Source organism: Macaca nemestrina, chromosome 11 (assembly GCF_043159975.1).
Source record: "Macaca nemestrina isolate mMacNem1 chromosome 11, mMacNem.hap1, whole genome shotgun sequence".
NCBI classification, from domain to species: domain Eukaryota; kingdom Metazoa; phylum Chordata; class Mammalia; order Primates; family Cercopithecidae; genus Macaca; species Macaca nemestrina.
In genome coordinates this window covers 101,354,855-101,378,288 of record NC_092135.1, presented here as the reverse complement: position 1 = coordinate 101,378,288, position 23,434 = coordinate 101,354,855, and the positions used below count along the sequence as shown (strand labels likewise).

At 41.7% G+C, this 23,434-nt stretch overlaps 1 protein-coding gene across 41 annotated transcripts in view; it reads right to left on the bottom strand.

Moving 5' to 3' along the window:
• Positions 1-22,467, bottom strand: part of LOC105468060 (abl interactor 2) — a 118,844-nt gene extending 96,377 nt beyond the window's left edge. For 10 of the 41 annotated variants that reach the window (XM_011717995.3, XM_011718000.3, XM_024788590.2 and 7 more), the window contains exon 1: positions 22,123-22,465. In XM_011717995.3, coding sequence (XP_011716297.1) covers positions 22,123-22,239 — 117 coding nt within the window. In that variant the 5' untranslated portion in view covers positions 22,240-22,465. Of the gene's footprint in view, positions 1-22,122 lie in introns of all 41 variants that reach the window. The other 31 variants (XM_011718002.3, XM_071073262.1, XM_071073264.1 and 28 more) reach the window with 6 other exon arrangements.
• Positions 22,468-23,434: the final 967 nt, after the last annotated feature.

Genomic DNA, 23,434 nt, shown 5'->3' with positions numbered 1-23,434 from the left:
AGAGCTAAAACTGGCCAGGCACGGTGGCTCACGCTTATAATCCCAGCACTTTGGGAGGCCAAGGCGGGCAGATCATGAGGTCAGAAGATCGAGACTATCCTGGCTAACATGGTGAAACCCTGTCTCTACTAAAAATACACACACACAAAAAAGTAGCTGGGCATGGTGGCAGGCGCCTGTAGTCCCAGCTACTCAGGAGGCTGAGGCAGGAGAATGGTGTGAACCCGGGAGGCGGAGCTTGCAGTGAGCCGAGATCGTGCCGCTGCACTACAGCCTGAGTGATGGAGCCAGACTCCATCTCAAAAAAAAAAAAAAGAGTTAAACTATAAAACTCCTAGAAGAAAATCTTCAGACTCTGGATTAGGCAATAGTTTCTTAGATATAACACCTAAAAGTATGCATACACACACACACGCACACAAAACACACAACAAAAACAAAGGAAAGTCCGGGCACAGTGGCTCACGCCTGTAATCCGAGCACTTTGGGAGGCCGAGGCAGGTGGATCACCTGAGGTCAGGAGTTCGAGACCAGCCTGACCAACGTGGTAAAACCCTGTCTTTACTAAAAATACAAAAATTAGCCAGGCGTGATGGCGTGTGCCTGTAATCTCAGCTACTCACGAGGCTGAGGAAGGAGAATCGCTTGAACCTGGGAGGCGGAGGTTGCAGTGAGCAAAGATCGCACCATTGCACTCCAGCCTGGGCAACAAGAGTAAAACTGCGCCTCAAAAAAAAAAAAAAAAAAAAGGATATCACTGGAAAAAATGGCAAAATGTTAATGGAGACTTGAGGATTAGACAGTGGAAATATATCAATATTATTTCCTGATTGTTATGACTATTTTGGAGTCATAAGGGTCAGCAGCCTCAGTCAGGAGGCTAAGGCAGAAGAATCACTAGAACCCAGGAGGTAGAGGCTGCAATAAGCCAAGATCGCACCATTGCACTCCAGCCTAGACAATAGGAGTGAAACCCTGTCTCAAAAAAAAAAAAAAACCTTTAGCAAGGTTCAGGGGGCTTTGCACTATTTTTAAAAATTTTTTTAATTAAAAATAAATTTTGGGTGATAATGTGTAAATTCATCAATTGTAATGATGTACCACTCTAAAGAAGGATATTAATAATGGAGGGGGCTGTACATATGTGACAGGAGGAAGAAAATATATGAGAAATTTCTGTACTTTCTCCTCAATTTCACAATGTAAACTTAAAACTGCTCTAAAAAGTAAAGCCTATTTAAAAAAAAAAAGATAAAATAAATTCCTCATTTCACTCAGGTAGGGTGATAATTACATTATTGCTGAATATTTTTAATTGAGGGAAAATTTCCGTTAACCATCATTAAATTTTGGCTTATAAATCAACTTTTAATTATCCTGTCAACATATAACATATAATTGACCATATGAAAAAGAACTCTTTCATAGCTGCTTCATGTAAAAGGGCTTGTATATAAATTATGCATGTTTTCCACCATTGCATCTTAAGCTAATTACCTCCTGCATCCTTCATACCAATTAGAACCATCACTGAGTTTTGAAAAACTCTTCATGTTTAATGTGGGAACTACTACTCACTAAGAATAAATAAACTTTAAAATACTAAGCTGAACCTTTATTACATTTATTTTCACATAAAATATTATTATTTTGAGACAGAGTCTCACTCTGTCCCCCAGGCTACAGTGCAGTGGCATGATCTCTGCTCACTGCAACCTTCGCCACCTGGGTTCAAGCAATTCTCCTGCCTGAGCCTCCCGAGTAGCTGGGATTACAGACACCCGCCACCATGCCCAGCTAATTTTTGTATTTTTAGTAGAGACGGGGGTTCACCACGTTGGCCAAGCTGGTCTCAAACTCCTGACCTCAAGTGATCCACCCACCTCACCCTCCCAAAGTGCCGGGATTACAGGCATGAGCCACCTGCGCCCGGCCCAAATCATTTTTTTTCATGTTTATATTTATCACCTGGTTAATGATCAAATCCTAAATATCTAGAAAGCATCCAAACTGCAGGATTCTGAAAATATTACAAAAGGTTAATCCTATATGTAAATGTTCCTGAAACAACTGCCAGGCCTTAGACAAACTGCCAAACCAAAAAGCCATTACCAAGACCCAACAACTAAACAAGCAACTACAATTTCCTAGTTGGAAACCTAAGTGTCATAACAGTTATGTGTTGTATAAGAGACAGTTTGCCTGTGCAGAATAAACCTAAAGTATTATAAAAATATCATTTCAATCCTTATATCTTTTCTATTCCCTGTTCTCTAAAACAGAAACTATTTTGTTATCTCTTCTCTCAGCTGCTCAGAAAGGCTTGGCGCACGTGGCGGAGATTGATAAACATCTGTCAAACTGAACCATGAGTTTCTGCTGCACATTTTCCTTGGGTGGTCATCATGCCATTTACTACATACTATGGTTATTCGTGTCATGGTCCTATGTCCATTATGGGATTACAAGGTTAGAAGTATCTTCAGAACAAAAATCAAAAGTTTATCGATTTCTTTCTAAATTCCTATGCCACCAGAAATTTCATACAAAAGAACAAAAGATTAGTTGAAAACCAGTGCACCTTTATCTATTAACAAAACTTGCATAAACTGGGAGTCGGGATATATTCCTTCCCATTTTCAGATGGAAAAATAGAGCAAAAAATGAGTTACTCAACTCACTTCTATGGTTTGACCAGAGACCAAATCCATCACTTCCTTGCTTTCCATATGATGACTCATTACCCTGTTAGAGACACGCAATGGCTCCAATAAAACCAACTACAACACAAAAAAGTACCTGATACACATGTTAGGGCAATCATCGTAGTTTAATAGCTTAGTTTCAAACTCTATTATATGAAACACACAAGAATACAAAGTCCTTCCTAAATAAGGAAAAACTATACAAAATTAAAACAAATTCAAGTTTATAAGAAATGAATGTTTGAATAAATTTTAAAATGCATTATAGCACATGAAGTGGGGCAGCAAAAACAAGGGCCTAGATTTAAGGTCTACTGGGTCCATTTTAACAGCTAGCACTGCAAGAATATAAGATAAAATAAAGGAATGACATTTTATCATACATACCCTCCTTTGGCCACGGGTTTATTATTTTGTCCCTGCTCTCTTTTTCCTCTTTCCCTCAAAGTATTTAATTCACTTCCCTTAAAGAAATTAATTTGTTTCCCTCAAAGACAAGATGTTAACTAAAAGACAACAGAAACATGGAATGAGGAAGAGAACAGCACAAGTTGACACCCCCTAGAGTTAAATGTGGTGGGGGAAAAAGAGTTAATTCAACTCAATGGACTATAAGGAAGAGCTAAAAGCTATAAGAATTATGACAAGGGAAAATGTGTAACTCCAGTAACGGATAAACCCAAAACACACACCAGTATTTCTCAAATTCTCACCTTCCTTCTCATAGCTGATGTGTTCATTCGGGCAGTAATATGGTATCATACACACTGGTGATACACATGCTTATTAGTCTCATATATTCCCAAGCTACAGAAATATTTTCCTCTAATATACAAAAAACAAACAAACAAACAAAAACAGTCTTTTGTGGTTGTTAGCAAAAACCTGAAAAATATACCAAAAACCAAAATAGTATCTGGTAGACCTATCTGGTTTGCACATATGCAACACTAAACTTTTCAAAGATTTAAATAGTTGGGAAAGCACTTACTATTCTAAAATCTCATTTGGATTCAATATAGAATTACAAGCAATTTTCTTTTTTCTTTATTTTTTTTTTATTTTTAGTAAAGACGAGCTTTCACCATGTTGTCCAGGCTAGTCTCGAACTCCTGACCTCAGGTGATTTGTCCGCCTCGGCTTCCCAAAGTGCTGGGATTACAGGCGTGAGCCACCGTGCTCAGCCAGAAGCAAATTTTTGTCGAAAGCAAAACTCATCTGATCAAAAAAGAAAATACTGCCGGGCACAGTGCCTCACACCTGTAACCCCAGCACTTTGAGAAGCCGAGGCCAGCGGATCACTAGAGGTAAGGAGTTTGAAACCAGCCTGGCCAACGTGGTGAAATCCCATCTCTACCAAAAATACAAAAATTAGGGCCGGACACGGTGGCTCACGCCTGCAATGCCAGCACTCTGGGAGGCCGAGGTGGGTGGATCACCTGAGGTCAGGAGTTTGAGACCAGACTGGCCAAGATGGTGAAACCCCATCTCTACTAAAAATACCGAATTAGCCAGGCATGGTGGCGGGCGCTGGTAGTCCCAGCAACTCCGGAGGCTGAGGCAGGAGAATCGCTTGAACCCAGGAGGAGAACTGCAGTGAGCTAAGACTGTGTCCAGAATTGGTTCCTTCCAGTGGGTTCTCGGTCTCCCTGACTTCAAGAATGAAGCCGCAGACCCTCGCAGTGAATGTTACAGTTCTTGAAGATGGTGTGTCCCGAGTTTGTTCCTTCAGATGTTCAGAGGTGTCTGCAATTTCTTCCTTCCGGTGGGTTTGTGGTCTCGCTTGACTTCAGGGTGAAGCTGCAGACCAGACCTTCACAGTGAGTGTTACAGCTCTTAAAGGGTGGCGCCTCTGGAATTGTTTATTCCTCCCGGTGGGTTCCTGGTCTCGCTGGCTTCAGGAGTGAAGCTGCAGACCTTCACGGTGAGTGTTACACCTCAAAAACGTAGTGCGGACCCAAAGAGTGAGCAGCAGCAAGATTTATCACGGAAGAGCTAAGAAAGCATACTCCACAGCGTGGAATGGGACCCCAGTGGGTTGCCATTGCTAGCGCCGGTGGCCAGCTTTTATTCCCTTATTTGGCCCTGCCCACTTCCTGCTGATTGGTCCATTTTACAGAGTGCTGATTGGTACATTTACAGACCTTTAGCTAGACACAGAGTGCTGATTGGTGCATTCACAAACCTTTAGCAGACACAGAGCGCAGATTGGTATGTTTACAATCGTTTAGCTAGACAGAAAAGTTCTCCAAGTCCCCACCCGACCCAGAAGCCCTGCTGGCTTCACATCTAAAAATCACGCCATTGCACTCCAGCCTGGGCAATAACAGTGAAAATTCATCTCAAAAAAAAAAAAAAAAAAAAGCAAAAATTAGCCGGGTGTGGCGGCAGTCCCCTGTAATCACAGCTACTCAGGAGGCTAAGGCAGAAGAATCACTTGAACCCAGGAGGCAGAGGTTGCAGTGAGACGTGATCGCGCCACTGCACTCTAACTTGGGCAACAGAGCGAGAGACTCTGTCTCAGAAAAAAAGGAAAAATATATATGTTTATTTAAAAATTAAATTGTTCTTGATTATTTTCATCAGGAAATACACCATTAGTGTATTTCCTGGCATTGTTGGGGTTTTATTATTAAAGATTGTTTCCTTTCTATGAATAATATTAATGGCCTATAGTATTTTCTTATAATTTTAAGATGATACAACTTAAGCTGCTCAATAAGACTGTCTCTAAACAAAGTTTAAGCACAAAGGTTTACCATGGAGTAAGAACCAAATGGAAATATATAAATGAATAGTAACATCTGACATTTCAAGCACTATCAAGGGTCACTGCAGCCTCTGTGCTCACTGCAGCCTCCACCTCCTGAGCTCAAGGAATCCTCCCATCTCAGCCTCCCAAGGAGCTGGCACACCATCACACACCTCTGTATCCAGCTAATTTCTATAATTTTTGTAGAGATGGGGTCTCTCGTCTTTTTGCCGAGGGTAGTCTCAAACTCCTGGGCTCAAGCAATCCTCCCACCTCAGCCTCCCAAAGTGCTGAGATTAGAGGTGTGAGCCACCACATACACCAAGAAACAGTGCTTTAACTAACTTGGACAAAAACTGTTACTTTTGGAAAGGCAGAAAGGGCACCTGATTAGTGGCCAAAGAGGACATGATTTAATTAACATATTTTTGTCAGAAGAGCCTATATGCAAATAACATCAAATAGTATTAAACCAATCTCAATTAATCAGAGAGTTTTAAATCTACTTCTAAAAACATGTTTTTAAACCTCATTAGTAACTCTGAAGGGCTGGGCACAGTGGCTCACACCTGTAATCTCAACACTTTGGGACGCCCAGGCAGAAGGATGTCTTTGAGGTCAGGAGTTGGAGATCAGCCTGGGAAATCCCATCTCTATTTCAAAAATAAAGAAATAAATAGCCCTAGAAATTGGGTCTTTAATCACTCATTTCAAAAGAACGAAAAAAAACCTCAAATATAATGCCTTGTCATTACATGCACATAACATGTTTGTACCACAAACTAACCTGCTCACATTAATTTTTTTGTTTTGTTTTTTGAGACGCAGTCTCGCTCTGTCCTCCAGGCTAGAGTGCAGTGCAGCAATCTCAGCTAACTGCAACCTCCGCTTCCCGGGTTTAAGCAATTCTCCTGCCTCAGCCTCCCGAGTAGCTGGGACTACAGGTGTGTGCCACCACATCCAGCTAATTTTTGTATTTTTAGTAGAGACAAGGTTTCACCACATTGGCCAGGCTGGTCTCAAACTCCTGACCTCAGGTGACCCGCCTGCCTCGGCCTGCCGCTTGCTTTTAGTTTTGGCCGGAGGCTCCACTTCCCAATATGCAGGCTGTAATCCTCTACAGGAAATAAAGCTCTCCTTTTTCTTCTTCCACAGATCTCATGGTCTTTTGTTAACGGTAAAGACTGTATTACTTACACATGAATAAAATTCATAAGTATTCATGTTAATACATTATAAACAAATGCATGATTTAAAAACTAGAAATAATATAAATTTCATGTCAATAAATTTAAACTTTTCTCTCAAAAATAGTGAGATGTGTGTGTATATGTGTGTGTATAAGCATTATATCAAGCCAAGCAATTTAAATCTTTTTTTGTCAACCTAGCCTGCTCTTCTATATTCAGAATAAAAGGTTTTAAAGGAGATTAGCCAGGCATGGTGGCACGCACCTGCAATCCCAGCAGTAGTACTAGAGAGGCTGAGGCAGGAGGAGTGCCTGAGACCAGAAGGCAGAGGCTGCAGTGAGCTGAGATCACGCCACTGCACTCCAGCCTGGATGACAGAGTGAGACCTTGTCTCAAAAATAAATAAATAAATAAATAAATAAATAAAAGGTTTTGAGGGAGACAAGGAATCACTATTTAAGCACTATCTCCTGGCACAAGACTTTGGTACTACATATTGAAAGAAGCTGGCATCCCTTGTTGGCTTCCCCTATTCAACTTTGTTTCGTAGGTTCCTAACAACCTATCTCCTTGCCTTTATTCAAAGTCTTCAACAGATAAGTGGGTAAGGCCACATAATAGCAAGAAAAACAAAAAAACAGTCCCATATTATATGCAATTCAACTTCATTAATTCAAAATTTACAACAAAGACTCTTCATAGAAATCAAAATGGTAACAGAACTAGACTTGGTCCATGAGTTACTTACCACTGACCTCACAGAATGGAAAGATGCTCAATAAAGATTTTTGAATGACCAGGAAGGAAAAAAACATATAATAAAATAAATGGTATGAGTCATAAGTTCATTTTACTCAACAAAAATTTATTGAACACTAAGAAATGAGGACACAACAAGCAAAAAAAAAAAAAAATGAACATAATTCCTCTCTTCACAGAATTTTAGTTTAGCAGAGTCAGAGGTAAACTTGAGTTGACTCATCTGATTTGTTATAATAGGAATATCTCCCTTGCTTACACCTCCCAGGAAGCTGTAGATCAATTCAGACATTTGATGATCTTCCATTATCAAGTAAGTCCTGCACTAAGTAACTGTAAATAAACTGCTTAATTCTAAAGCACCAACCATATGTGGAATATTAGTGTCAATTCTGTTGGCCATATCCACATTAAATATTCTGGACAAATAAAAAGTATTTGCCAACTTTCATTTTCCAGAGCATAAATCTATCAACTCTTCAAATTTGCAAAACTAAGTTTTTGTTTTGTTTTGTTTTGTTTTGTTTTTTGAGATGGAGCCTCACTCTGTTGCCTAGGCTGGCGTGCAGTGGTGCAATCTAGGCTCACTGCAACCTCTCGGGTTCAAGCAACTCTTGTGCCTCAGCCTCCCGAGGCACTACAGGTGCACACCAACATGCCCGGATAAATTTTTTTGTTTTTAGTAGAGATGGGGTTTTACCATGTTGGCCAGGCTGGTCTCAAACTCCTGAGCTCAGGCAATCTGCCTACCTCAGCCTCCCAAAGTGCTAGGATTACAGGAGTGAGCCATTGTGCCTGGCCCAAAACTAATTTATTTCACTGCCCTCAGACATTTTCTAATAATTACTAGAAAAGATCTAATTTGCTCATTTAGCAAATATTTACGGAGTGCCTATTTTGTGCCAGGCACTGTTCCAGGTACTGGAAATGAGTAAGAGACAAAAATCTCTGCCCTCACTTACCAGGGAGGGAAAACACACAAATAAATAAGATACACTGTATGTTAAAAGAAAATATGTAGGGGTAAAAAAAGCATGGAAAGATAAGTATAAGCAAGGGGAGAGTGAGCAAGTGGCAGGAGTATGTTATAATTTTACACAGAGTAACCAAGAAGGGGTCACCAAGAACGTGATGTATCAGCAAAAGCTTGAAGTAAAAGAACCAATCATGCAACTATCTTGGAGTAGAGTACTCCTGGCAGAGGGCATAACAAGTACAAAGTAAAAAGGCCCCGAGGCAGAAGTATGCCTGGTATGTTCAAGAAAAGGAAGCCAAAGTGGCTGAAGTTGAGTGAACAAAGAAGGGTACAGGAGTATAACAGGAGATGATGTCAAGGCTAGATGCTGATCGCTTGTGGCTTGTAGGCAATATTGTTTGGTTTTGCTTCAGTTTGCTTTGGGTTTTTTTTTTTTCCCCAGCTTTACTGAGGTATAACTGACAAAAACTGTATATATTTAAAGTGTACAACATGATGACATGATACACATATAAACTGTAAAATAGTTATCACAATCAAGATAATCATTTCTTGATTATCTTTGGTGGGGGCGGGGAGTGGGCAACACTTAAAATCTACCCTTGACCAGGCAAATAGTAGCTCACACCTATAATCCCAGCACTTTGGGAGGCCAAGGTGGGTGGATGGGTAGAGCCCAGGAGTTCGAGACCAGCCTAGGCAACAGGGCGAAACCCTGTCTCTATAAAAATTAGCAATGTGTGGTGGTACACGCACGTAGTCCCAGCTACTAGGAAGGCTGAGGTGGGAGGATCACTTGAACCTGGGGAGGTGAGGCTGCAGTGAGCCATGATCATGCCACTGCACTCCAGCCTGGGTAACAGAAAAAGATCTTGTCTCAAAAAAAAAAAAAAACACACACACACATATATATACACACTGACTGTCTTAGTAAATTTCAAGTATACAATATTATTAACTATAGTTACTACATAGTACATTACACCCCCAAAACACATTCATCCTATAACACAAACTTGTGCCCTGTGCCCAACATCTCCCCATTTCTCCCCACCTCCCAATGGCCCCTGGCAAACACCATTCTATTCTCTGCTTCATTCTATGGGTTCAACTTTTTAGATTCCTCATATAAGTGAAATCATACGGTATTTGTCTTTCTGTGCCTGGCTTATTTCACTTACCATAATGTTCTCCAGGTTCATCCATGTTGACACAAATAGTAGGGTTTCCTTCTTTTTATGGCTGAATAATATTCTATTATATATGCAGTTGACCCTTGAACTGTGTGGTCCAATATACACAGATTATTTTCAACCAAATACGGTATTCATCCACATATACAGATGGATGGATGACTTTTCATATACACGTGTTCCGCAGGGGTGACTGCAGGATTTGAGTACCTGCAGATTTGGGTATACTTGGGGATCCTAGAACCAATGCCCCATGTAGACTGAGGGAAAACCGTGCATACAGTACACATTTTCTTCATCCATTCATCCACTGACACTTAGGTTGTTTCCATATATTAGCTACCATGAATAATGCTGAAATAAACATGGGTGTGCAGACGTCTCTCTGAGATAATGATTTCATTCCCTAGGGATATATACCCAGAAGTGGGATATATGTTTGTCCTATTTTTAATTTTAGGGAGAACTGGTTTTCCTTTTTTTTTTTTTTGAGACGGAGTCTTGCTCTGTTGCCCAGGCTGGAGTGCAGTGGCGTGATCTCGGCTCACTGCAACCTCTGCCTCCCAGGTTCAAGCAATTCTCCTGCTTCAGCCTTCGGAGTAGCTGGGTCTACAGACACTCGCCACCACACCCAGCTAATTTTTTTATTTTTAGGAGAGACAGGGTTTCACCATATTGGCCAGGCTGGTCTTCAACTCCTGACCTCAGGTGATCCACCAGCCTCGGCCTCCGAAAGTGCTGAATGACAGGCATGAGCCACCATGCCCCGCTGGAACCAGTTTTTCAAAATGGCTGTTCCAATTTACATTCCCACTGAATACAAGGATTCTCTTTTCTCCACCTCCTTGCTATTAAGTTGTATGAGTCCTTTATATATATATATATATATACACACACACACACACACACATATATACACACATACACAAACACGCACACACATACTGGATATAAACCCTTTATCAGATAGATGTATGGTTTGCACATTTTCTCCCATTCTATACACTGTCTTTTCATTTTGTGTCCTTTGCTGTGCAGAAGCCTTTAAGTTTGATGTAGTCACTCTCATCTTTTCTTGCTTTTGTTGCCTGTGCTTTCGGTGTCATATAAAAACCATTGCCAAGACCAGTATCAAGGAGCTTTTTCCCCTATGTTTTCTTCTAGGAGTGTATCAGTCCATTCTTATGATCATATGAAAGAATATCTAAGGCTGGGTAATTTATAAAGAAGAGGTTTAATCAGCTCTTGGTTCTGCAGGCTTTACACAAAGCATAGTGCTGGCATGTACTTCTGGTGAGGTGTAATCATGGCAGAAGTGGAGCCAGCATGTCACATGGTGGGGGGGCTCCCAGACTAATTTTAAACAACCAGTTCTCACGTGAAGCAAGCAAGAACTCACTTATCACCAAGGGGATGGTGCTACACCATCCATGAGGGATCTGCCCCCATAATTCAGTCATCTCCCACCAAGACCCACCTCCAACACTAGGAATCACATTTCAACAAGAGATCTGAAGGGAACAAACATCTGACCCATATCCAAGAGTTTTATAATTTCAGATCTTACATTTAAGTCTTTAATCCATTTCTAGCTAATTTGTGTGTGTAATATAACGATCCAATTTCATTCTTTTGCATGTGGATATAGTTCTCCCTATGCCATTTACTGAATTATCCTTTCCCATTGTGTACCTGGTGCCTTTATCAAAGCTTAGTTGACTGCACAGATGTGGGTACATTTCTGGGCTCTATTGTATTCCATTAGTCTACGTGTCTTTTATGCCAGTAACACCCTGTTGTGATTACTATAGCTTCTCTTGAGACAGAATTTCGCTCTGTTGCCCAGGATGGAGTGCAGTGGCGTGATCTCAGCTCACTGCAACCTCCACCTCCTGGGTTCAAGCGGTTCTCCCAACTCAGCCTCCTGAGTAGCTGGGACTACAGGCATGTGCCATCATGCCCAGCTAATTTTTGTATTTTTAGTAGAGATGAGGTTTCTCCACGCTGGCCATGCTGGTCTTGAACTCCTGACCTCAGGTGATGCGGCTGCCTCGGCCTCCCAAAGTGCTGGGATAACAGGTGTGAGCCACCATGCCTGGCCTATAGCTCTGTAATATAGTTTGAAATCAGGAAGTATGATACCTCCAACTTTGTTCTTATTCAAGACTGCTTTGGCTATTCAAAGTCTTTTGTGGTTTCCTATGACTTTTAGGGTCTTTCTATTTTTGTGAAAAATACCACTGGAATACTGATAGAGAGTGCATTAAATCTATAGTTGGGTTTGTGTAGTATGGACATTTTAACAATATCAAATCTTCCAATTCATGAGCACAGGATATCTTTCCATTTGTTTGCATCTTCTTCAATTACTCTCATAAATGTTTTTTAGTTTTTAGTGTACAAATCTTTCACCTCCTTGGTTAAATTTATTCCTAAGTATTCTATTCTTTCTGCTGCCATTGTAAATGGAAATGTTTTAATTTCTTTTTCAGATCGTTTGTAGTTAATATGTAGAAACACAACAGATTTTTTCATGTTGATCTTGTCTCCTACAACTTTACTAAATTTGTTAATTAGTTCTAACAGTTTTGGTGGAGTCTTTAGGGTTTTGTATACATAAGGGATCATGTCATTTGCAAACAAAGACAATTTAACTTCTTCCAATTTTGATGCCTTTTATTTATTTTTCTTTCCTAACTGGCTGGCTAGGATTTCTAGTATTTTGCAGTACTTGATTAAATAGAACTAGTGAAATTGGGCACCACTGTCTTATTCCTGATCTTAGAGGAAAAGGTTTCAACTTTTCATGCTTGAGTATGATGTTAGTTGTGGGCTTGTCATATATGGCGTTTGAGACATCACTAACAACAGAACAGCTAAAATTTTAAAACCTGACAAAACCAAATGCTGACAAAGACGAAGAACAACTGGATCTTTGCTGGTGGGAACGCAAATGGTACCATCGTTTTTGGAAAAGAGTTTGGCAATTTGTATAAAGCTAAACATACACTTACCGTATGGTAATAATCCCACTATTAGATATTCAATTGTCAAGGCAAAGAGAAGGCAGTGTGATAGACCTGCCCAAGTGCTTGTTAGGTTCAGAAAGCCTACCATTTACATAGAGAGCAGAAGGAATAGTAGTAAAAGGTACAGACCTTATGCAGAGCAATACCAAAACAAAAGGAGCCAGGTGACTACAACATAGATATGACACTCTGTTGCAGATGAGCCAATGCCATGCTGTAACTAAGTCTTACAGCCTGCAGCTACTACTTAAAAGGGTACAACAGAGAGCCTCATCTCATCAGAACCAGGAGGTGATGAGGCACTGTTATCATGTACAGCTTCCTTGGCAGATGAAGAGATTGAGAAAGGGCTTCACATAACGTCCTCACAAACTTCCCATAATCTCATATTCCAAGAGGATCACAAGGTGCTCTGCCAAGAGTCAGATCAGATGGAGTTCAAACGCTGCCTATGCAGCCTATGCAGATACATCCACTGTCACCAGGGTACAACAGTGGATCTGTTCCCTAAAATTTACCCAAAAGAGTGAAGACTTAGGTTGCACCAACACCTGTATACAAATATTTATAGCTATATTCACCACTGCCTAAAACTAGAAACAATCCAGAAATCCATCAGTTGGTGAACGGATGAACAAATTATGATTCTTTCATACCACAGAATATTACTCAGTAAGAAGGAACAAAGTACTGACAAAACACAGTAACACTGATGCTTTTCAAACGTATTAGGACTTCTAGTACCAAGAAGTCAAACACAAAAGGCTCTATACTATATAATGCCCTTTATATGGCATTCTAGAAAAGGCAAAAACTAGAGGGACAGAAAACATATCAGTGTTTACCAAAGGCTAGTAGTGGAGGGACAGGACTGACTACAGAGGATACAAGGAAAATTTTACATTGTGGTGGTTACATGACTATGTAAGTTTATCGTAATTCATAAACCTTTACACCTAAAAAGGGTGATTTGTTCCATATATGTATTAAACCTCAATAAACCTGACTTTAAAAATCAAATGAGAAAAAATTCATGTTGTAAATGATTCAACACAAAGCTGTTACATCACTCAAATTTTCTACAAAGTATATTACTTGTTTAAGAAAAAAGAGCAAAACTATGCTCTTTGCATGAACTCCGCAAATATGAAAAGTATTGTAAAACTTTACAGAACATAAATGTCACTCAAAAAATCAAATAGGAAAAAGCTTGCAAGGTAAATTTAGAGGTAATTATATCCTACTTATAAAACAATTCAAGGCCAGGCATGGCAGCTGACAGCTGTAATCCCAGCACTTTGGGAAGCCAACGGAGGAGAACTGCTTGAGCCCAGGTGTTTCAAGACCAACTGCTTGAGCCCAGGTGTTGCTATGCCTGAGCAATATAGTGAGATCCCACCTCTAACAAAAAAAAAAATTAGCTGGGCATGGTGGCATAAGACTGTAGTCCCAGCTACTTTGGGAGCTGAAGTGGGAGGACTGTTTGAGCTTGGGAGTGCAAGCTGCAGTGACCCATAATCGTGCTACTACACTCCAGCCTGAGTGACAGAGTGAGTCCTGTCTCAAAAAAAATAAAAACAAAGCAATAAAAATATTTCAGTGCATAGGCTCTTGCATATTCAAATCTGTATTTCTTACATTCAGCAACTATTTAATGAGTGGCTACTACATGTAGAACACCCTACGGCTAATGGGAAAATACAGAAATGTTTAAGAAATGACTCCATTTTCTAGGACCTTTGTATCTGGAAGGAAACACAAAGTAAAAGAAAAATCCAAAATAGAATGGTGTCGCCCTACATGCTCCTTCATGAATCCAATCTATTAACCAATCCCATAAAAATTCAACCATAAACTATCAAAAATCTACAACTAGGCCAGGCACGGTGGCTTACACAGTAATCCCAGCACTTTGGGAGGCTGAGGCGGGCGGATCACCTAAGGTCAGGAGTTCGAGACCAGCCTGGCCAATATGGTGAAACCCCGTCTCTACTAAAAATATAAAAATTAGCCAGGCGTGGTGGCGTGCACCTGTAATCCCAGCTACTCGGGAGGCTGAGACAGAAGAATTGCTTGAACCCAGGAGGTAGAGGTTGCAGTAAGCCAAGATCGTGCCACTGCACTCCAGCCTGGGTGACAGAGACTCTGTCTAAAAAAAAAAAATCTACAACTAGCCTAATGTAACTTTCAGAATATTCACAAGGTAGAGTCAAATGGTGTCTAGATTGGCTTTGTCTTCTCTATTGTTTTTTTCCCAGAATCTCTGGACAGTGAGTAGGGTGCTACAAAATGGATTTGGGGTGGGTGTAAGCAAATCACAGCATATTCATCCACCAAATACACTTCATCCACCAAAAGATTACTTTACACACACTGAAACTGCATACTATTAAATTCCCTGCATTTTAAAAGAAAAAGTAACACCAAAAGCACCTCATGCTCAAATATATGTCTACTACATATTTTACACATAAGTAAATCAATTTGGTTTATATACTATTCTCTGGGTGAGAAAAGGTGACTCTAAATAAAGTAAACCTATCATACATTCACACATTACCCATACCAAGGTAAGAAGAAAAAGTAAATGAGGCCGGGCACAATGGTTCACACCTGTAATCCCAGCACTGTGGGAGGCCGAGGCGGATTGATCACTTGAGGTCAGGAATTTGAGACCAGCCTGGTCAACATGGAGAAACCCTGTCTCTACTAAAAATACAAAAATTAGCTGGGTGTGCTGACGCACACCTGTAATCCCAACTACTCAGGAGGCTAAGGCAGGAGAATTGCTTGAACCCAGGAGCTGGAGGTTGCAGTGAGCCAAATCACACCACTGCACTCTAACCTGGGCGAAGGAGTGAGGCTCCATCTCAAAAAAAAAAAAAAAAACAAAAAAGAAAAAGTAAACGAACAGTTTATTAATTATTATTTTGGTAAAGAGCAATTTTGAACCAGGAAGTTCTTCAAGGAAGGGCGAAATGAGGTGAGACTGGATCAATAACGGGAATTATGAGGTCACTTAAGTTCACTGGACAAGAAAGTGTAGGAAGTGTACAAATGACAAAATGTTTAAAAGAGCAAGGGGCTCAAATATAAATTAGCCTGTTTTTGCAATCTTGTCAAAGGTCTTGAGGATGACTGATTTGTCACTGAAAATCTATTCACCAAATGTCTCTGCTGAGAGTTAGGGACTAATTTCTTGAGGAATGGTAAACCTTGATCAATTTCAAATGAGTTGAGTCATCTTAATCTATGGGGAATACTGTCTCCCAAATTCTACTCAGTCTCCTTATTCTCAACTGACCTCTTTCTCCTTCATTCTAGGTATTTTCAGATTCTCCCATTTGCAAGAACATACAGAACTCGACTTATAAATATAACCAATCTCCTCCCAATATACTATATGACATCCATTTAAAAAGAAAGTCAAGCCCACCAACCTTAAAAGTTTCTTTTAAAGGTACATAATATAGAACATAAACCCATTTCTACAAAAATATTGATATATAGTTGTGCATACAAAAAAGATTTAAAAGTATGAGTACCAGATATATATTCAAGATGATTGGGCAATTTTCCGTTTCTTTCATAATATCTACTTGTATTCTCTAATAATTTTTCAACAATGAGCATGTATTCTAATTATTTTTATTAAATAAAAATTTTAAATCTTTATAGCATTTTAGTAATTACTTTTTATGAAACTGACTGATAATATCCCCTTGTAAACCTCTCATGAAGTTTTTAGTGAACTCTGGGAGTATCCACACTGATTAAGAGAAGAAAAGGAAAGCTACTACTACGTCTCCTATTGTTCAAATACATTTCAGGTAAAAATTTAAAGTAAATTCTTAATTTCTTCTCTTTTGAGTAAATCCATATTATGGGATGATTCTACTCTTAATCCAAACAATAAGATTTTACTGTGTATCTATGTGAACTGTCACTCACAAAAATCAGTAACTTTTATCTAACAAAAATGTACGTATCAACAAGTTAGCTTTTCAGATTTCAGGAAAGTAACAAATAATGAGTTATTTCATCTACCAAAACAACTATATTATAATAAAATTCTTCTATTTGCAAAAACGCAGATTCCAAGTTAACCAAAACATTTTTAATTCCTGGACACCTTCAAACATATTAGGCATTATACCTGTAATTTTTTTTTTCTTCTTTTGAGACAGAGTCTTGCTCTGTCACCAGGCTGGAGTGCAATGGCATGATCTTGGCTCACTGCAACCTCTGCCTCCCAGGTTCAAGCGACTCTCCCACCTCAGCCTCCCAAGTAGCTGGGACTACAGGCACACGCCACCATACCCAGCTAATTTTTGTATTTTTATTAGAGATGCAGTTTCACCATGTTGGCCAGGATGGTCTCGATCCCCTGATCTCGTGATCTGTCTGCCTCGGCCTCCCGAAGTGCTGAGATTACACGTGTGGGCCACCGTGCCCAGCCTAGATATGTATATTAATAAATGAAGAAAAGAAACACGGGTCTTACACGTATCTCAAAAAAAAGTCTCTACAAACTACTAAATCCTTTGTATAGGCAAAAAATAAAATCGATCTCATAAATATCAGCAAATTGTAGTTATACTTATCATATTTTAGAAAAAAATATTTTGACTATCCCATTTTCTAGAGGTTAGAATAATGAAACTGTCTAAATTTTTATTAAAAATGACTTTTAGGGGGCCAGGCGCAGTGGCTCACACCTCTAATCCTAGCACTTTGGGAGGCCGAGGCGGGTAGGTCATCTGAAGTCAGGAGTTTGAGACCAGCCTGGCCAACACTCCATTTCTACTAAAAATACAAGAATGAGCTGGGTGTGTTGGCACGCGCCTGTAATCCCAGCTACTCGGGAGGCTGAGGCAGGAGAATCACTTGAACCCTGGGGGCAGGGGCTGCAGTGAGCTGAGATCGTGCCACTGCACTCCAGCCTGGGCAACAAGAGCAAAACTCCATCTCAAAAAAAAAAAAAAAAAAATTTAGGCCGGGCATGGCAACTAACACTTACAATCCCAGCATTTTGGGAGGCTGAGATGGGTGGATCACTTGAGATCAGGAGTTCATGACCAGCCTGGCCAACATGGTGAAACCCCATCTCTACTAAAAATACAAAAAGTATACAGGTGTGGTGGCATGCACCTATAATCCCAGCTATTCAGGAGGCTGAGGCACGAGGATCGCTTGATCCCTGGAGGCAGAGGTAGCAGTGAGCCAAAGTCGTGCCATTGCACTCTAGCCTGGGCAACAAGAGCAAAACTCCGTCGCAAAAAAAAAAAGGAAAAAAACAGATTTTTAAACATCTTTTTGGAGACAGAGTCTCACTCTGTCATCCAAGCTGGAGTGCAATGGTGGGATCATGGCTCACTGCAGCCTCCACCTTCCAGGCTCAGGTGATCCTCCCATCTCAGCCTCCTGAGTATGTGGGACTACAAGCATGCTACCAGGCCCGGCTAGTTTTTGGTTTTTGTTTTTTGTTTTGTTTTGTTTTTTGTAGAGAAGGGGTTTCGCCATGTTTCCCAGGCTGGTCTTGAACTCCTGGGCTTAAGCCATCCACTGGCCTTGGCCTCCTAACGTGCTGGGATTACAGGCATGAGCCACTGCTCCTGGCCTTAATTTCTAATGTTAACTGCATTAGTAACCTAGAAAACAGCTACTTACAACCCTGCTCTATTTGTAGATTGTGTGTGTGTATGTGTGTGTATGTGTATGTGTGTGTCTGTGTGTATGTGTGTTTCAATACAGGAACTATCTGATCACTCCTAATGCTGACGGTATTTCGGAAGGGTACTTTCCTAAGACACAAACAATTTAAACAGAGTACAATTATTTTCAGGACAGCACAATTATTTCCCTTCCTTGGCTCAATTTTCATATAATCCACATTTAGAATGTTATTTACCTTAAATGTTTTGATGTTCCTAGGCATAAAACCAGTGACTTAAGAACACTGAGCCCAGGCATGATGGCTCATCCCTGTAATCCCAGCATTTTGGGAGGCTGAGGCAGGCAGATCACCTAGGTCAGGAATTCAAGACCAGCCTGGCCAACACGGTAAAACCCCGTCTCTACCAAAAATACAAAACTTAGCTGGGTGTGGTGGCACGCGCCTATATTCCCAGCTACTCAGGAGGCTGAGACAGAAGAATCACTTGAACCCAAGAGGCGGAGGTTGCAGTGAGACGAGATCACACCACTGCACTCCAGCCTGGGCGACAGAGTGAGACTCTGTCTCAAAAAAAAAAAAAAAAAACAAAAACCAAAACACTGAACAAAAACACTTAACTACATACGAAAAACAGATTTTTTTTCTACTTTATAGGCAAAAATTACATTTCCACACAATAAAATGAGTGTTGGGTTAGTTAACTCGAGCTAGTGGCTAAGACATGATGCTATAATAAGGCTAAATTAGCCAGGCACGGTGGCTCACGCCTGTAATCCTAACACTTTGGGAGGCCGCGGCAGGTTGATCATCTGAGGTCAGGAGTTCCAGACCAGCCTGGCTAACATGGGGAAATTCCGTCTCTACTAAAAATACAAAAATTAGCCAAGCATGGTGGTGCATGCCTGTAGCTCCAGCTACTCGGGAAGCTGAGGCAGAAGAATCGCTTGAACCCAGGAGGCGGAGGTTGCAGTGAGCTGACATCGAGATCACACCACTACACTACAGCCTGGGTGACAGAGCGAGACTCTGTCTCAAAAAAAAAAAAAAAAGAGGCTAAATTGACCATTTGATCACTGATCCTGTGAATTAACTTTCATCTATTGCAGGGTCACAGGCAGCATCAAAACCCCTGCTAGTCAGTTCTTTAGTCACAAGGCGCGTCAGCCAAATGTACAGCTGGATCAGCACAAATCCACTATCACCACGTTCTATTTATCAACTTTCCCAACAAATCATGTAAGAGCTATTATCCTGACAGAGTGTACCAATTATATACCCAAGGCATCCTAAAATAAACGATAATCTAAAAAGAAAAAGTGTAAAATCTACTTCAGATGCTAAATTGAAAAAATAAACTATTTTAAAATCTAAGTTCATTTCTATTAAATTAATATTAATCAATATTTATGTTTTAAATTTTAAAATGTCACCACACTAAATTTTGAGTCCCATTGCTAAAACAGATACTGAGAGTAGTGACATTTTTCTCTTTTCAACTGCAGGAAATGTATATAATATTTAAAAAGACAACTGCTGCTCCCTTTAACCTTTCAGCTTTAATAATCCTTATCCTTTTACCTTTATATAGCAATTATAACTTAAGAGGAACTTGTCCCTTCAAATTACAACAAAAAACCATCTTGCAAAAGAGAGAGAAATCTGCTTATTTTTTATTTCTTACTGGTAATAATTGCAATCCACTTTTCCACCCTCAATTTCTCTTCTGACCTGCAACTCTTTCCCCATAATATGCTGCACAAGGCAATGGAATTACCACTTCAGTCCTTTAGGTTTTGCCTCTACTAGAGTTTGTGAATTCCCTCAGAACAGCATTGCTTCCTCCAGTCCTCCTTGGCACCAGCAGTGCACTACAGAGCGTAAATTAACTACATGGTATTAATTTCCTCCAAGATCAGCCTCTCCTACTAACTAGACTATCAAACTCTGTAGACACTAGGTATGTACCATCCACCCCTCACACAGTTCTAGGCCATAAAAGACTTTCAATTTTAGAGAAACATTGAGCAACTGAACCTTTTTTTTTTTTTTTTTTTGAGATGTAGTTTTACTCTTGTTGCCCAGGCCTGAACCTCTGAATCTTTTCTACCCCACTCATATCAGCAAAGTACCTTACAAGTGGACATTTGTATGTTTTTGTATTAACCTTGCCTACATTCCTTTCCTAGTAGCCATACTCAACTGCCTCTTTTGAGGGAACAGGTTTATACTGTGGTTCATTTTCAAATACAAATGTTGTCTACAAGATAATAGTATGTCTAATCAAACAAAATCTCACTTCCGTGATCAACAATGTGGCCATTACAAAACTTATGAACCTATAAAATTGTAACACCAGTTTCTTAAAATTTACACTAAAACATGAAAATGCTTTCCTATACAGCTAACGTTAAGAAAGGTGCCTCACGCCTATAATCCCAGCACTTTGGAAGGCCGAGGTGGGTGGATCACTTGAGGTCAGGAGTTCGAGACCAGTCTGGCCAACATGGTGAAACCCCATCTTTACTAAAAATACAAAAATTAGCCGGCTCTGGTGGCGGGCGTCTGTAGTCCCAGCTACTCGGGAAGCTGAAGCACGAGAATTTGCGCAAACCTAGGAGGCCGAGGTTTCAGTGAGTCGAGATTGGGCCACCGCACTCCAACCTGAGCTACAGATCGAGATTGTGTCTCAAAAATAAAAGAAAAAAGAAAGATCCCTGGAGAGATGGAGGTGGGAGCAGGGGGGAAAAAAAAAAAAAAAGGACTGTGAAGAAACAGTTCAACATACTGCTTCCATTTCCACCTTTATCCCAAGAGAATTTAAATAGGAAAGAAAAAAAAAATGGAGGCAGAATCCATAATTCAAAATAACCGTTAACAAAAAAAGCAAAAGATGCTGGATTTTGCAAACTGCATTTTAACCTGCTATCCTTTCAAGTAATGTTTAAAGAAGGATTTTTCTTTAATCCACAGAATATTTTGCTTCATCCAGGAGCAGCTGGATCTCGTATCATCCAGTATCCCCCGCCTCCACACACACGCCGCTACCACTATAAGCCCCTGTGCCAAACGATCCATCACGGTAAAAAATAATAATTAAAAAAAAAATTTAAAAAACAGGAGGTTCATCTTCCCGATTCTAAGAAACAGTCATAGTCCGTCCTCTTCCCACCCCCAGGAAAATTGCCTATTCTAACGGGACTAGGAGGGAGGGGGGAGTCAGCTCACCATCCTTCTCCACAGGGAGAAAAATGGCATTAACTTCCAACAAGAGACTGCTGCTCTTCTACCGTATCCCCTTTAGAATATAAAATATTAAGAAAGGGTTTCTGAAGCATTCACAGGAACAGAAAACTGAAGCCTGAAGCACTTCACTCTGCAGCAAGATAGCCCCTTAAAAATCGTCCAGAATGTGGGGGATGGAAGTAACCCGTCAATACAAGCGACACCCCTACCCTAAGAGGGAGCAGGATTCCGTCAAACAGAAAATGCCACTCTCCGCCCCCTCTGCCATCCGGAACGCTGACCGGCGCGGAGTGCGGGGGCGGCCGAGGGCAGCAGCGGCGAGGAGGCGGGACGCGACACACGCACCGCGCCGAGGACGGCTTCACGGCTTTTAAAAAGGTTTTAAAAATGCAGTTTCTCCAGCCGGAGGATTCCCACCCATTCACCAGCCCCAGCCCTCACCCAGCTCCCCACCCCCATCGGGGACTCCGCCGGGCCGTGTCCCCGCGGCAGCCTCGGCCCCACACCCCGAGGCGCGCGGCCCCCATGGGGGGGTCCCCTACGCGTTCCTCACCGCCCCCTGAGGCCCGACGCGCCCCAGCGGGGGATGCTCTCGCACCTGGATGTAGTTGTTCTCGCAGTAATCGGCCACCCGTTCCAGATTCGTGTAGCTGTCGAAGAGGGCCCGGCGGCCCCCCGGGATTTCCTCTTCCAGCAGCATCTGCAACTCCGCCATCTTCACATCCTCCTCCTCCTCCTCCTCCTCCTCACACAGCTCGCAGAGGGAACGGCGGCCGCAGCGCCAGAGAAACCCAGGACCGGGAGAGGAGGAGCGGTGGCGACGGCGGCGGTAACTCGGGAGGAGCGAGAAACAGCCCCAGCGCGCGACAGGGGAGGGGGCGACGGGGGCGGGGCGCGAGCCGACGGACTGCGAGGACGGTCACCGCGGCGACGGCCGGCCGGGCGCGCGCACGCGCGCTCCCCTCCCTCCGCCCCCGGGAGCCCGAAAAAGATTCCCACCCTCGCCCGCGCCGCCGGCCCCTCCCCCACTTCCGGCGTCTCCTAGCGACGGCGGGGGTAGGAGCGGGATGCGCACGGGAGGTGGTGGTGCAGTTAACCCTTCCGCCGCCCGCCCACCGCTGGAGCAACTCGAGAAGCCCCCACCTCCCGGCGTCCTTTGTTAGTCCGGCGGGAACGCACCACCCTGCTCTGCTGGCTTCCCGCCGGCTTCCTCCGGGACTCATCTCGGCTCTGTCCCCATGGAGGTTATCGGCCTGGGGAACTTCTCGAGTCTTTTCTGCCTCTGCCGCTGACGGGAGGCCGAAGGAGGGCACAGCCTCCACTCTTGGGATCCTCCTCTGTGAAAGATCACACTTCATCAGGGCAGGAATAAAACTCACAAAACTTCCACGCAGCTTTCAATGCCACCTGACTTCATTTTTCTTAAATTTGACCTCATCCTCTTTATTGCAGTGAATTGCAGTTTCCTAACCCCAGCTTTCCTGCGCTCCTGCCTCTTTGCACTTCCCCCACTAACGCCGTTCTCCCCTGCCAGGTTAGCCCCTTTCTCTTGTGGTTTGCGGACCCCTGGGCCTCAGCTTTTTATGTTTGCCATTTCTATGAATCGCTTCCTCACGATCTTTTCTGTCATTTCTCTAATGCTATCAACTTCGCTGTCCTTTTTCCTATTCATGGATTCGGTATTTAAAATTTTGAAAACGATTTTGCTAGTAGTAATTGCCTTCTTCACAGGGCTGTTACATAGATAAAATCAACGTTTACGTGAAAACACCTTGAAGAAACATCAAGTGCTACAAAAATTCAAGGCAGATTCTTGAATTTTGTTCTTGCAGAGTTATAATTGTTTTTATTCTCCAGATACTGTGTCTTGTTTTCCTAAATCCGACTACCCCACACAGTGTAATCTGGAA